This window comes from Miniopterus natalensis, chromosome 11 (assembly GCF_054644295.1).
Source record: "Miniopterus natalensis isolate mMinNat1 chromosome 11, mMinNat1.hap1, whole genome shotgun sequence".
Taxonomy (NCBI): domain Eukaryota; kingdom Metazoa; phylum Chordata; class Mammalia; order Chiroptera; family Miniopteridae; genus Miniopterus; species Miniopterus natalensis.
Window position 1 is genome coordinate 42,799,459 of NC_142091.1, and position 16,610 is coordinate 42,816,068.

General features: G+C 39.3%; 1 protein-coding gene across 3 annotated transcripts; it reads right to left on the bottom strand.

The window, feature by feature from the left end:
* Positions 1-7,188: 7,188 nt before the first annotated feature.
* ZNF214 (zinc finger protein 214) lies at positions 7,189-15,846 on the bottom strand. Of its 3 annotated transcripts, none has more exons than XM_016213973.2 (4): positions 15,626-15,846; positions 14,949-15,037; positions 11,637-11,798; positions 7,194-10,523 (listed from the first exon to the last, which is right to left on the bottom strand). In XM_016213973.2, exons 1-4 carry the CDS (start codon positions 15,640-15,642, stop codon positions 8,830-8,832), a joined length of 1,962 nt encoding a protein of 653 aa, XP_016069459.2. In that variant the 5' UTR covers positions 15,643-15,846; the 3' UTR covers positions 7,194-8,829. The 3 variants fall into 3 exon arrangements, with proteins under 3 accessions (XP_016069464.2, XP_016069459.2, XP_016069463.2); XM_016213977.2 differs by having other exon boundaries at positions 7,195-10,523; positions 14,949-15,032; positions 15,626-15,684; XM_016213978.2 differs by lacking the exons at positions 14,949-15,037; positions 15,626-15,846 and having other exon boundaries at positions 7,189-10,523; positions 11,641-11,745.
* Between the last annotated feature and the right edge of the window lie 764 nt (positions 15,847-16,610).

Genomic DNA, 16,610 nt, shown 5'->3' on the forward strand with positions numbered 1-16,610 from the left:
AACACTTGGGATATATTCACTAGTTGCCTGACAATCTGAGATGAGTACTGATTGGCATGTGCCCTACTGGGATACAACAGGAGAGCAAAGCGGGGCTTTTGTCCCCTGGCAGGTAAAACCAAAGATATCTGGCTTGATGATAATATGTGCACATCATAGAGGAAACCAAGTAGTAAGAAAAGGAAAGGAGATAGAATGATTGAGGAAAGAGGCTATCAGAAGACTAAGCTTCCAAGCACAAGAATTTTCTTTACGACTTCATGGACGGAAAAATAAAATACCTCAGTGGTTTGACTTCTGGATGAAAATATATAACTTTTTAGAATCAATGAAAATCTAAGTATTCTGCATCAGCTACTATTTATTTGGCTCTTTGATTCCAAACTAAGTAATAGTCACTATTTAGTGGATAGTAAGTGGAGACAGAAAGCTGACAGGACTACCTGAAGAATGTACATGACATGCTTGATGCTGTTTTCAAGTTTTATTTCCTGTTGGTTTCATTATAAACATAGTAATTGTTAAAATAGAGTTCTACAGTTTAAAGAGGAAGGGAATTTTTCAGTGAGGTTTCTCTTTCTGTGAATCAGTTTTCATATAAAAGCAACTGAAAATATTTCTGAATGGGACACCTGTAAACATTTTAATGGATTATTAGCTCTTAGACCCCAAGATTCTAAAGAAAAATTCTCGCAATGTATGTGGAATCGTTTGAAGATGTGTGACGTCACGGCGATGCTGTCTTTCCAACATCCATCCCTTAAACACTTGGAGCATGCCAACGCTGCGCTAGAGCCGGGGCACTGCGGGAGCTGGTCATACCCGACCCTTACACGGGTGCCAGGTGCCGGGCCAATGTGGAGGCGCGGGCCTCCCGGGGCGGAGCTGGCCCGGCGCGGGGCGAGATACCCGAGACGGCTGTGAAGCTACTTTGGGGATGCGCCTAAGCCCGGGCTGTGGGCCCCCCTCCTCCGTGCGCCCTCCTGCGGGAGGGCGGAACCCGGCGCAGGCGAGAGGAGAGCCGAGGGGCGGTCCCTCCCGCAGTCAGGCGGTCTAGGAGATCTTCGCGGTGCGCGTCCAGCGGTCGCATCTTCGGCCCGTTATAGAGAGTAAAGCAAGCCTAACCGTCTGCTCGCCCGCGGGCCCCTCAGCCTGAGGCGGCTGCGAGGCTGGGTGGCTGGAGAGCCTGCCTCGGCGCGGTACTCGAGCCCGTCCCTCGGGAACCCGCACACCGGGTCCCGGGAGCGCACCCCGGCTGGGCAGCACCTCCCACAGGGCCGGGGCGGGGCGGGGCGGGGGCTCCGCGGCCCTCCCGCAGCGCGAGCGCAGCAGGGTCCCGCCGGCCGGGCAGCCTCGCGGGTTCCGGCCCCGGAGTGCTCTGCACGAGCCTCCTCCCGGGGACCAGCCGGCGGCCGTTGTCTTCGGGGCTCCTCTTCGATGGGCGCCGCACGTGCCCGGTGCCCGCCGGCCGCGTGCTGCCTGAGGCGGGGAGGGTGCCCGCCGCGCCTCGCCCGGCGTCGGGCGACTGTGGACCTTTCCGGACCGGAATGTCTGGACCGGAGCGCGCTCAGGGCGACCTTTCTTGACGTGATCGGGAAATTAGAATGTTAGACCTCTGAGAGGACTTCCAGAATCAGTGTGTTGTGAAAATTAATACTTTATTGTGTGGGAGGCACTTTTTTAGAGATAAAAGATAAAGGGGCTGTAGGACTCTTGTTATTTCAACCCCTTTAATTTACAGCTAAGGATTCTTAAGCTCAGAGAGGTCAAATGATTATCCTAATTCTGTACCACCAATAAAAGATGAAAGACCAACAAGTTCCTAAGATATTTCAGCCGCTGTGCTTTTCACTGTTCACCAGGAAACTTTTTCAAAGACTGTTAAAGTTCTAATTCATTTGCCAGTTAATATTAATATTTGGTGAAGGACACCTGCACACATGACTCATGGTGGTCTGTATGTATTCTAAATTCTAGCACCTGTGAAGATGAACAAAAACACACCCTTGTGTTACCTTTTGGATTGGATTGTATAATTTTTCAGCCTCTGCGTAGCCTAATACAATATTCAATATATATTAGGATTTAATCAACTGATTTGGTGGTCATATCTGACGGGATCTGCCTGACTCTGATGCTTGGCCTACCAGGATTGCTGATGACGGTCTGTATTACTCCAAATTTTTATTGACCCAGTGATTATAAAAGTTTGTTGACATTAGGTAGGAATTTACTCTTTTCATAAAAACTGATCTGAGCTCAGGCAGCCTCGCTCTTAACCACTAGGCTGTACTAATTCCCATGACTTTGCATATTTTGCTTACTGTGCTTGAAACACTTTCACCCATCTCCACCTACCCACCCCCCACCCCTTATTTCAATTTATTCTGGACTAGGATTAGAACTACTCCCTCTGGAAAGTCTCCCCTGACTCCTCGCCCAGGTTGGGCTTGACCTGCCTGTGGCACAAGCTCAGCTTTATATTATCCAGATGAAAAGAACCCTGGCCTCGTCCTTTAGGAGTAGCTAAGCCCCAGCATGAAATCCTTAATCTGGACAGACTGACTTCCCTGTCCCTAAAACACTGCTCTACTACAAGATTTTCCTCTTGTCTACTATAAGCAATTTCTCCTGTCTGTAAACGATTTGGGCCCTCTTTATTAAAATACTACCTAAAATCCAGTTTTAAAACTACTGTCTGATATATTCAGCGTACTCAAAAAGTATACTCAAAATATGATGATGTTTCCCATCTCCACTGTTAACACTGTGTAAGCACCTTCTCTCTCCTAGGCATTACTGCAGTACCTCATTGGAATCCCTGCTCTGCCGCTAGCCTCTACCTTCAGTCAATTCTTAACCCAGCATTCAGAGTGAGCCTTTTATAATTTAAAATTAGATCATGTTACTTAAAACCCTCCAATGGCTTTTCATACTACCTTTAACCTCAGTTTTTTAGTGAATATATTTTCCAAATTTACTCTGGTAAGCACACTAATAAAGGAAAAATAAAACCAACAATTAAAAAAAGGGAACTGCCTCCTACTATGAAAACTCATTGATAGCTCCTTGGTTGTCTACTAAATGGTCCTGTGACTCCATTCTTGCCCCATTCTCTTCCCTTCACTCTCCAACACACCCAGTCTCCACAGGGTTATTAAAGTCATCTTTTTAAAAGTGTTGCTCCGTTTAAGCTTCATTATGTTTCTCCACGACCAACAGGAAATGTTTAGCTTGGCACTGGAAGTCCTTCGTGACGGGTCCTTCCTCCAACCTCTCCTTCCACTTTTACACTTTACGTACTCCAACAGTGTCAAGCTACTTGTAGCTAGCTGTATACATCATGTCATTTCATTATTCCATTTCTTTGTACAAGTCACACCTTCTGCCTCCTATCTTTTAACCTAATAATTGAATATAGAAAATTACTATAAAAATTACCTAACAAAAACCTTCATACATAATGACACTATGGCAGTTCAATTTATGATATAAAATGAAGTCTAAATCCCTGATAATAGAGATATAGTACTGCCACCCAATGGAATATCATGTAATGTTTTAAATATGTTATATGTAAAATGGTGATTTTTTTTTATGAAAATTGGACACCAATAAAAATATAAAAATACACAAAGTTTGAAGAAAATGAAGGTAACCACAATCCATCTTATCAAAGAGACACACTGATAACATTTTTGAATATTCCCCATATTTTCCCCATGGAAATATCCAAAAATATATATATATATAAATAGAATTTTACCCCATATGCAGTTCTATATTTTGTACTTTTAACACCGTAAGTATAGTCTTATTCCAATATTCTTGGGAAGTATGTTTTAATGACTGCATAACATTCCATCACATAGATGCATCATTATTTATTTTACCTTTCTCCTTTTTGGGGGAGAGGGCAACATAAAAAATACTGCAATAAATATCTATTTCTCTTTGTGTTTTAATGTGGTTTGGAATGCTTGGCCCAAACCCACCGCTTTCTGGGGAAAACTCTTTGAACATCAGTCCTTAATGACCATGTTATGCCTTATCACCCCATCCCTGAGTGTGTCTTAAGGGACTGGAGTGGCAATCTGATATAAAGAGAGCCAAACCAAAGGCTTACTAGTAGCCTGTGGTTTAGCCTGGCCTCAGAGGTAGTAATTGTAATTTGAGGCAATCATCTTCCCCCATTCAGAAATCTGAATAGTGACCCAGAAGGAAGTTACAAGTTAGCAGTGGGCAACAGATTGGAAAAATATATTCAGGCATGTGGTGGCAATTATAAGCATACATAGAGTAAACAGGAGGTCAATCTGTAGAGAGAAAAGTGGATACTCAAAGAGAAGTTCTTAAAAGAGTAGCCTCATTGTCTAATGGCTTTGTGGAGCAAGTTCCCATATTAAAGCTTCTGTTCTTGGATATTTTTTGGTGCTATTTTAAAACATAATATTTTCTATTTTATAATGAGATAACCTAACTGGATCGCTGGTTCTTTGCAAATAGAAGTTCCCTAATAGTGTGTAAGTTTATTTCCATAGGATAATATGCCTAGATATGAACTCACTGTGGGAAAGAGAATCAACAATGTTAAGGCTCATGATTTGCCAAATAGCTTTTCCAAAAAGTCTGTATCAATTTACTTTCAACCTAAGTAGTATCTAAATATTCATCACTCTGTACTCTCACTAAAAATAGCTATTATAATTTTTAGTAAAAGTTCTGTTTCATTGCTTTAATCTGTCAGTACCCTTTGCCATTTTTTTTTACTAGATGTCTATCTTAAGTTACAAAAATTTGTAACTGTCATAATCATGACAAGTATTTTTCCTAGTTGCCTGAGTTCCATATGTTCTTAACCTACAGTTTTAAAAACATTTATGTGGTTATATTCCTAGGTATTTTTTCTGGGTTCTTCCATTTCACCAAATTCTCAAAAAATGTATGTGTATTTTTATTTTCAACTATTAAAAAACCCACCTTAGTGGGTTTTAAACAATTTGTCTAAAGTGGTAGAACCTCCTTTTTAAAAAATGAAATCTTAAGCTAATCTCGTGTATGAATCATATAAGAACGAGGTTAAATTTGTAGTTCACGTTTCTGATACACCAGCCTTCACAAAGTCATTCTTTGAACACAGCTTGAAAACGTGTGTGTGTGTGTGTGTGTGTGTGTGTGTGTGTGTGTGTGTGTGTGTGTGTGTGTGTGTGTGTGTAGTCTCAGCACTATTTACTGAATAATCCTTTTCCTAGCCATTGATCTTTATCATATGTAAAGTATATAATCATATGTACTAAATGTTATCTATACACATGTAATCCATACATTGGTCTATTTCTCAGCTATTTAGTGACTGAGCATTCTGAACATTTTTTCAAATGTACAATCAAGTTCTCCATTATTTTAACTTCACTATGTCATTTATTATATGTTAAGGCAATCTCATTAATCTTACTTATCCTCATCTTTGCTATTCTTCAATGTCTATTTAAAGATTTTAGAATCTCTTATTTCAGGTGTCATTCAGATTTTTATGAGATTTGAAATAAATCTATAAGTTTACTTAAGAACATTCCCTCTAAAAAGAAAAAGACTTCTTTTTTCAAGTCCTCTTTTAATTGCAATTGTTTTTTCATTTTCATTCTGCATTGTTATTTGTTGCTTCCACCCATTATATTTTCTGATTATTGCAGGAGTTTAAAAAACTATTGATTGGTCTGGCCTGCATGGCCTAGTGGTTGAACATCAACCTATGATGCAGAAGATAGAGGTTTGATCACTGGTCAGGGCACATGCCCAGGGTTTTGGGCTCGATCCCCAGTGGGAGGTGTGCGGGACACAGCTGATCAATGACTCTCTCATCATTGATGTTTCTCTCTCTCTCCCTCTCTCTCTCTGAAATCAATATATATTTTTAAAAAACCAAAAAACTGTTTTGTATTTTTACACACTAATGGGTTTAATTAGTTCATTTTAACTTATAAAGACATATTGTAGGCACTCCTTTATGTTTGCCTAATGAAACTTAGACTTTTTATATTAATAAATCAATATCAAGCAGTTGATCAATTAATAATTGATCAGTTAATATCATTTTGCTCTAGTCTTTTCATTTGTAATAACATATAAGTAATTTTTTTTAACCTAATCGAAGGTTTCAAAGCTTTTTAATGGAGGAATTTAACCTATTTTGGTAAATTTGGCTTTCTCTCTCTTGATCCATGTTCTCTAATTTTTTAGGCCATCTTGTTTTTTGGAAATTTTTTTGTATTTTGCTATAAGGACTGAATATTCTTTGCTTTTATTTTCTCCTGTTTCGAAGGTCTATTTGTTTTTAGTTTTATTAGTTGCAACTTCTAACATTGTAAAAAATATATACAGTAGACCTTATTTCTTGAATTATTAAAGTCAAGAAGAAAATGAGTCCATGGTACTTAAGATGAGAAATATAGCACACTTCCTTTTGCTGTCCTTTCCCCATAGGTGCTGGATTTAGCAAATAAAAACACAGGATGCCTAGGTAAATTTGAGTTTCATGTAAACAAATAATTTCTTAGTATAAGTCCCAGGCAATATTTGGAACATACTTATATTAAGAAATTATTGTTTATCTGAAATTTAAACTTAACTGTATTTTATCTGACAACTCTTCCACCCAAACTTTATAATCTGCTTTTTAATTAGCATTTGTATATTAAATATTTTCTTGCACAACTATTAAAAATGTTTGAATTTTTGTAAACAAATGAACAATTATTCAGACTTAATGGCATGTTTAACAAAACTTTTAGTGCTCACCACCAGTCCCTTTATATATGACTTCACATTCTTGAGCTCTACGTTTTATCTAATTTGTTACCTGCACATATAAGACAATGTAGTTGATTTAAAAAAAAAACCTGTACTGGTAACAGATTTTTCAGTCTCATAGTTCTGAAGGTGGTTCCCATCTTTTCACCTTTACTGTTGCTGGGGTCTTTATCCATCCTCCCTTTTCGATTTTGTAAATAACCGGAATTTTTCTTTGTGCATTTTTTCCCTAAGCTGTTTCTAAGCATAGTTTTTATACTTGTTTTCCCTAAAAATCTAGTGAGTATATACTTTTAGCTCAGGAGCAATTTCTTTGATCATTGATTCCATTCCAATGTTCTTTTCCTTAGAAACACCTTTACTTCTTACAATTTAATCTTCATTTTCTGTGCTTCATCTCTTTTCTCATTGTTCCCATTTCATTATCATTTATTTATACATTTAATATAATCTCAAACTTATTCATTACAGTATTTGATATTCTGCAGTATCAATTCTGCTCCTTATTGCTTTTTACTTTGGTATAGCATTTTAAATTTCCCTGTAGTCCTTCAATTTTATATATTTTTCTATCTTAGAGGTTTGTCTATACTTACGGATTTTTACTCTAGTTTTATTGATTTCAGGTTTTCCGTCATGCTGAGGACACCAACTTTTAAAACAATTTTTAAAAAAAAAATATATCTTTATTGATTTCAGAGAGAGGAAAGGAGAAGGAGAGAGAGATAGAAACATCAATGATGAGTCACTGATCGAGCCCGCAACCCAGGTATGTGCCCTGACCGGGAATCGAACCCCGATCGCCTGGATCCCAGGTCGATGCTCAACCGCTGAGCCACGCCCGGCCAGGCTAAAATAATTTCTTTCGATCAAAATAGTTCATTTTTAGGGCAATGGGATTCTAAGTCTTTATATATTCCTTTCTTTGGTACTACAATTTCCTCCTATTTCCCTAAATAGGTCTACTTATTTTTTCTTGGGAAGTGCTATCCAAACATATTTATATATTAATGGTTAGGACTTGTGTATTACTATTGAATCTACTCCATTTTTATAATGACCAAATTCTCTCACATAGTTAGCTTGAGTTCGTATATGCACATAGCTCTGAGTTCAACTTTGTTTCTAGCAGATACTTCTCTATTACCACTCTATTCTAAGATTAAATCAAATTCTACTGCTTGGATCTCTTAACTGAACCAACAGGAGTTATCTTGTTTCTAACATTCACCATCAGCTTTTGTCCACATCTTTCACACCTTTCTAAGATAAGGAAATCTTGTATTTCTTGTTACTTGGTGTCTGAACCTATGAATAAGTGTGGAAAACTGGGGAGCATGAGTGAGAAGGAATCGGGGTAACCTCAAAGTGTGGCACCCCTGCAACAAAAGGATGGTTCCTGAGTGTTCTGGTTGACAGATATAACATCTCTAAGATAGCCTATCTCAGATAAAGGGTCATATAGTGTTTTTCCTGTTGTCATAAGCAGTTGAATTTTACTTACCTTATATTAATTCTTCCACACTTGAGCAACAGGCTGTCTACCAGTTTGAGTTTCAAGTTTTGTATTTTCGTTTTTTTTCTGTGGCTTCCTAGGGACTTTACAGGAGAGTTAAGATGCTGTCTCATAGCTAGCTAGCCAATTTCAGTTCAAACCAAAATATAAGTAAATGTCTTGAAGTCAGTGAAAACACAAAGTTGAACATACAGAATGATTTCATGCACAGGAAAATGCACAGAAAAAAAATGACTAGAATGAAACAAGATGAAGAGTTTTCATCTTAAATCTTTTATATTCAAAATGATTATAATATTTACAGTAGAAATATACTTTAATTTTAAATATATAAGAATCCTCCTAAGGCTCTCCTCTTGAAGCAAATGATTCTTAGTGGGTGATAGGGGAAACTATAAATGTTGCTTGGGATTACTTGGGTTATTTACAGAATTTGCTTCCCAGCCGCACTTACTAGGCTTAAGGTTAAGCTTTGATTAAAGCTGTTAACTAAATGAACAGAATTACAAGTTTTCTTTTCTGTGATTATTGTGAAGATGTGAATTCTGATCGAATCCCCTATAATACTCATCGCATTTGTGGGGTTTCTGTGCTGTGTGGACTTTTTGATGAATTCGAAGAGCTGAGCTATGACTGAAACCCTTACCACATTTAGCACACTGATAGGGCCTCTCTCCTGTGTGGACCCGCTGATGAATGTGAAGGTTAGAGCTGTGACTAAAGCTCTTCCCACAGTCATCACATTTATAGGGTTTTTCTCCCGTATGGACTCTCTGGTGAATGAGAAGATGTGAACGCTGACTAAATCCCTTACCGCACTGTTCACATTTATAGGGTTTCTCTCCAGTATGTACTCTCTGATGAGTGTGAAGCTTTGAACTCTTGCTGAAGCCCTTTCCACAGTCATGACAAGTATAGGGTTTCTCCCCTGTGTGGACCCTCTGATGAATGCGGAGATCTGAGCTGTGACTAAAGTCCTTCCCGCAGTCGTCACATTTATAAGGCTTCTCTCCTGTATGCACTCTCTGATGAATCTGAAGATTTGAGCGCTGGGAAAAGCCCTTACCACAGTCATCACATTTATAGGACTTCTCTCCTGTGTGAACTAACTGATGAATTCGAAGATTTGAGCTCTGACTGAAGCCCTTACCACAGTCATCACATTTGTATGGTTTCTCTCCTGTGTGGACTCTCTGATGGACAAGAAGTACTGAACTCCGCCTAAAACTCTTGCCACATTGATCGCACTTAAAAGGCTTCTCTCCTACATGAAGTCTCTGGTGAGTGTGAAGTAATGAATTTCTAGTGAGGTCCTTACCACACTCAAGTTTATAGAGTTTCTCTTCCGTATGGACTCTTTGATGACTGTGAAGACTAGAGGTCTGACTGAAGCTCTTACCACACACATTGCATATATAAGGAACCTTCCCTGTGTGGACTCTCTGATGAAAGAGAACACCTATGCTCTCACTAAAGTTACTGCCAACTTCTTCACATCTGTACAGCTTCTTACCTATACAGATTCTTGGATGTCTGTATTGGTCTGATCCCTGAAAGAAATGTGCTGTGTTGATGGAGCACTGATAAAACCTTTCCCCAAGTTGATTTCTCTTGTGGAGAACACAATGTGAGTTCCAATAATAAATTTCCTTACATGTATTACATCCACAGTATTTCTCTTCTATAGCATCTTTCAGTAGGTCATTTTGACATATCTCCTCAATGTACTTTGGAACAGCTTCCTTCATTGGGACGTAAGAATGCTGAACTATGAGCTTCTGTTTTTTTTTACTGGAGAGATTTTTCCTGGATATGCCAATACTGTATCTGTTTCCTTGAAAACCAAGTGAATCACTCATATAGATTTCTCTACCACTGTCTTGAGTGTGTTTTGTTTCTAAGGATTGCCAAGGCATAAGTTTTGTATATTTTAAGTTCCTGGGACTTTTGCTTTCAAAAGTCAGTTCATACTTCCCATAACCTGGTACCTCTGTGGAGAGTATTAAGCATTCTTGATAGTGGGAAAGATCTTGCTGCTTTAAGTCTTTGGAATCTATCCCTTGAATGGTTTCCACATAGTTTTGGTTCTCATATGTCTGAAGGCTAGTATTCCTCCAAAGTTGCCAGCAGGAAAGATTTTCATGCTCTAAATATCTGAATCTTTCTTTTGGGGGTTTGTAGCTCTCTTTCCAGTTTCCTAGAAGAATAAACAGATAATCCAGTGGTGAAATGAAGGCTGTGTTTAAAAATTTCTAAGTGTCTCAATCAATGACCTTCAGAATTATAGGAATATATGTGAGGGTGGGAGTGAAAAAGAAGGGTTATGACTTAGGCTGCTCCATATTTGGATTTGAAATTCATTTGTTTGTTCATTCATATATGTATTCATTCACTTACTCATTCCACAAATGTATTCTAAACATCTACTACTTACCAGGTACTTTTAGAAATAAGAGAGTTAGGCTGACTGCTTCATGGAAATAACCTTTAATATGAGATTTAATTATATTACTCTACTTGGGGCATTATTTTAAAAAATAAAGTAGTTTCTATTTTTCTGTTCTCAAATAGTGTCATAGATAATGTAAAAATGACTGCATTAATTCTCTCTCTACAGCTTTCTGTGCTTCCCTTCCACACTGACTTTAGGCTTGGCTGTTTGGTCACTGGGAAAATAGCAAAAGTGATATAAGCTGAGACTTGAAAAGTGCTGTGCAATGCCACTTGTCCTGTCTCTTGCTGGTTTTGAAAATACTGTGACCACCACCATGTAAAGGAGCCTGGGCTTGCCTGCTTGAAGAGAGACATATGTCCCACCCATTCCCATTATCCCCACTGATGCTAACCTACTGTAGATATGTGAGTCAGGCTATATAACCTAAACTTAGACCATCCATCCTTAACCAAATCACTCCATGATAAGAGATTCATCTAACCAATTAGAATCATAAAAAATAATAGTTTGTTAAGTCACTAAGTTTGGGATAGTTTGTTACACAGCAAAAGCTAACATACAAATGGTATGAAGTGAGGACAAATTTAGGACCACACAAAATTGATTATAGTATGTGGAGATCTGTGCTTTAAGTACAGTCCAAAAATAAGTAAGAATAAGTCACAAATACCTATTAATTACATAGCCTAGGCGGCATGGAAGATGTCTTGCTTTATCTTCTATTTGTCATCTGATTTAGGACTCTTTTTTGAGACTACTTCTTCTATCTCAATACAATACCTAGATAAAGAACCAAAATACTCAACAAAACTGATCCCAGGAGAAACTATTCCATGAGAGCTGGGATAACTTTACCTACTGACATGACATTTGTGTAGTTCTCCCACATGACTTCTCTGTAGAGCTTTTTTTGAGAAAAATCCAGGAATTTCCATTCCTCCCAAGTAAAAATAACAGTCACATCTTCAAATGTTACTGCCATCTGGTCAAAGATCAGGCTTTCAGGGAAGAAGAAATCTAAGCAAGAAGGTGAACAAAGAAAAAGACATTCATCAGGTAACAAGTGGCAAATCAAACAGAAAAAGAAAGAACTTCAATAATGAAGAAAAATAAGAAAGGTAAGAAGAGATATAATAGTAGTAGTCAAATGACTAAATATTGTATCTAATCATTGAACCCTATCACCATAATAAGAAACATTTATATAGCATTTGTGTGCTAACCACTGGGCTAAGTACTTCACTTGTATTTCAAGGAATCTTCACACTAACCCCATCTTGTAGATACTACTATTATCTCCATTTTGCAAATGTAAACAATGGTTGTTAAAGATTAAGTAAATTCCAAAGATCCATGCCTAAACAGTGAAACATTTATCACAAATAACTCAAAAATTCAGTGCTTTTTATTTTTGTAAATGTTAAAAATTTTAAAGATGAGTTCAAATTAATTCATATATAAAATCCAGTTACATAATTTAGAAAAAGATTTGGACATATAAAAATCAGTAAAAGTTATTTTTATTTTTTTAATTAATTTATTTTTTAATCCTCACCCGAGGATATTTTTTCCATTGCTTTTCAGAGAGAGTGGAAGGGGGAGAGAAGGAGAGAGAGAGAGAGAGAGAGACATTGATTGGTTGCCTCCTGCACAAGCCCCAACCAGGGCCAGGGATGGAGCCTGCAACTGAGGTACATGCCCTTGGCTGGAATCAAACCCGAGACCCTTCAGTCCTCAGGCCAATGCTCTAACCATTGAGCAAACCAGCTAGGGCTAAAAGTAATTTTTAAAATAACATTTACAACAGTAATTTAAAAATACAAAATTTTAAAAATTAGGTTAACAAAAACACTTAAAACCTACATAGAGACAGCTTCAGAATTTAGAAATACTGCATAATCTTAGGAGAAATAAATATAATTTTGTTTTCAATAAACCTATTTTTTATGGGTTCCCAATCAAGATACTAGCAAATTGGGGGTGGGGAGATAACCAAAAAACTGATTTGAAGTGCTTTCATGAGAAAAGAAAAACTGAAAAAGGAATAATGAGGGGAGACTAACCCAATGGTATGTTAAAACTTTAATAAGGCCTCTGTAATTATAATACCACAGGGTTGACATAGGAATAGAGAAGATAATCAGTGAAAAAGTCTAGAAATTTGGAAATGGACTCTAAATTTAGCAATGGATTCTAAATAGGATATAGGTAATAAATTCGTGGGGGAAAGATAGCTTATTTAATTAATGATGCTGGGAGAACTGACTAGCCATCTGGCAAAAAAAAAAAAAAAAAATTAAGCTAGATTCCCTGCCTCAATTCTTATGTCTTAGTGACTAGAAAGTTATATCAGATATGCACTATATATATATATATTATATATATATACACACACGCACACACACACACATATATTTTTTATTTTTAAATATATTGATTTCAGAGAAAGGAAGGGAGAGGGAAATAGAAACATCAATGATAAGTTATTGATCGGCTGCCTCTTGCACGTCCCCTCCTGGGGACTGAGCCCACAACCCCCGCATGTGTCTTGACCAGGATGGAACTGCTATCTCCGGATCATAGGTTGATGCTCAGTCTGATGCTCAGTCGCTGAGCCATGCCTGCCAGGAGCTATGCATTATATTTTAAATTGCAACATAATAGAAACCAACTGTTCCATTTGTTAAGCACTGTACTAAGTTTTTTTACATGTATGATCTCAATTAACCTTCTTAACTCTGTTGAGTAGGTCCTATTTTCCCACTTCAGATGAGAAACTGTTTAAGTAACTGAATCTAGTTTGCATAATCAAGAAGTTTAGGTAGTGAGTCCAGCACCTGTATTTTGTCTAATATGCTATACTAATAAAACAGACTGAAAGGTTATATCTACAAGCTATTAACTTTTACTTCCTTTTTTCCAAAATAGAAATCACCATGAGGTTATTCTGTGCAATATCCCCAGCATGTAAGCGATCTTCCTTCTTCCTTACCGAGGGAAAAACAAAGGCTAAATTCCTCTTCATTGCTCATTAAATGCACTACATATACAAAGACAAGATTACATACATTCTGATACCAGTATAAGAATTGAGAAATGGGTCCATGTAACAGGACAGTCCTAAAAGTGATCTGTGTTACGTGTGTATGTGTGTGTGTAAAGAACTTAGTAATTTGGGTATGAAAAGACAGCACCACAATCAATGGAGAAAGGAAATGTTATGAGAAAAATAAATGGGAAGAAAAAAGAATGCTTAAGTTTCAGAGTTAAACTTTTAAAATACTTGAAACTATAAAAAAAAAAAAAAAGGAAAATGAAAGTGATTAATATATTAGATTTTGGGATGAAGAAGAGCTTTCAAAGCAAACCTATATAAATGAAATAAGATTTCACTTTATGCAAGTTTTTAAAATTTCAAAACTTTTTATATATACTAATTTCTATATGTACATGTATCTTAGATAAACCCATGTGTGTATATTTGTACATATGTGTATGTATGCATATGCATACATGTTAGTATTGGTACAGATTAATGAGTACGTATGTATATTAGATAAAGGACTGTAAGTCAATAATGGCTGCCTCTGGCTGATGTGCAGGGGACTCTCTGAGTGGGGCACAAGAATAAGTAACCAATTAAATATCAATAGCCATCAACAATATGTTCTCACCTTGCACATTCATACTTAACCCTCTACTGCAACTAGCCCAATTTCCATTTGTCCCTTCGAATTCTACCTGAGATTAAATGATGATCTTCCTGTCTGCAATTATACCTTCCTATACATAATGATTATCCAAATCTGAGTTGCTGGTCCTGTCTTTTAAGTGCCACTCATTCTGGCACTGTTTAATGTGCAACAACTTTAGGAATTATTATTAACTTCATATGGTTTATTTCCCCAATGTTAAGGAAAGACACTCTTGTATTTATCTCAGAGCACCAAGAACAATATGAATTTATAGAGTAGACTTTAATGACTGTGTAAATGTTGGGAAAAGACACTGGGAAGGAGGCAGGGGCTTGTTGCATAGGCTTCCCAGGCAAGTGAGGAACATACAGTATTGTTTTGTCTGGTCCATCCATGCCCATGACCATTACCCCTCACTATGCATGGGGAATTCAGGGGCATTTTATAAACAAGAAAACACAATCCTGCTCACCTGGGAGGAGACAGTGAGGAAACATGTGAACATTCCTTCCTACTTTGTGCTCCTCTTTTAGGCAAGGGTAGAGTGTGGAGAAGGCTGAGCTGAGAAGAAATGAAAGATTAGGCATGACTTGAAATCCCCAAACCCATTACAATCTCCACATACTAACGAGGTGTAACTCCCAAATCCCCTACAAAGAGGTCAGAAAGAACACAAGTACACTTCTGTTCCCTTTCAAGAACCAGGAGAGCTATGAGGTCTGGCACGCAAGACCTTTTTTCTGACCCTGAGTCTAGAAACTTCAAAGGTGCAATTCTAGTTTGAACATGAAAACACAGATTTTGATCTCACAGTTTAGTCCCTCCAGGGATGCATGTGGTCTCTATATAATTTAACCTCTTGAGCCTCAGGGCTTTCCTAGTTTATTATTGACAAGAACGACAAAAATAATAGAAATAACAGCAGGGTAGTTAAATAGTCTCTATTCTTTTTCTTATTTTGTTGAGTTAAATATATAATTCCATTGCTCTCCCCTACTTGTAACATCAGAAATACTGTCCTTACTACCAGAGCACCCAGAGTCTCAGAGAAGGACCCCAGATCCGGAACACAGTCTCAACTCGTCACCAACCACCTGTGGAACTTTAAAGACCAAACTTGTAGACCTCCAGGGGCCTCCCTTTCCTCACCTGTAAAATGGAGGCATGAGCCTTTGCCACCCCAGTCCTGCCTTGCTGATCACAGGTCCCTGAGGAAAATGATCAACAGTTAAGAGCCCGCTTCCTTTCGTGAGAAAAACGACTCTCGGGTGTCCGAGGCTGGGCAGGCTTGGGCTGCCCGAGGGTCCGGATTCAATGTACTGACGGTTCTCGCGGGCGGGACCTGCCAGCCTCAGGGCCACGGCCTGCGCGGCCTCTGCTCCCGCAGCGAAGACGTGCGTGGTCTCGGCAAGGCGTCCAGACCCCCTACCAAGCTGCGCCCCAACACCCCCCAACCCCGAGCACCCCGGGCGCAGGGCGCAAGCTGCCTCTGCCCTCCCCTCGCTCCCCTCGCTCCCCTCACCCAGTTTCAGCCTGGGGAGGGCGGCTGTGAAGGATCCACCTACTGCGCGTCGCCCGGATTTCCAAGCCTGACCCGCCTCTCGGCCCGGACCGTCCCCTTTCTGCCCCTCGTGCTTCCGCCACAGCTCTCCCCGCGCGCGGCCGCTCTGGCTGGGCGCTCCCTAGTCACTTAGGAAGCCTCCGAGGGGGCCAGGGGCTGACCAGATCACTCCGGCCACACAAAGGCCGCAGCCCGGCGGGACCCAACCGCAGCCTCAGGCCTCGCTGTGGACTCCCGGGGCGTTTCCATGGAGACGGGAGGGGGGGCGGGAACGGCGAGCGCTGGAATACGTGGCTTCTGATTGGCCACGAAGATTGGGGCGCAGCGCGGCGCTCCGAGCGGAGGATGCGGCGGAACTACACCTGATACTAAAGAAATGGGACTATTCCAGGCGTTTTTAGCACCGGTGGGAACAGGGCAGGGCTGGGAGTTCTGGGAAACCAGCAACCGGCCTTGGAGAACTGTGGGACCCTCAAACCCGCGAGTGCGGAATCCCCAACAGGAACCTGGGGAAACCCTTGATGTCAGGTGGCCTTTGGGGAAGAGTGGCGGTAGCTGTGGCTGTCTCGCGCC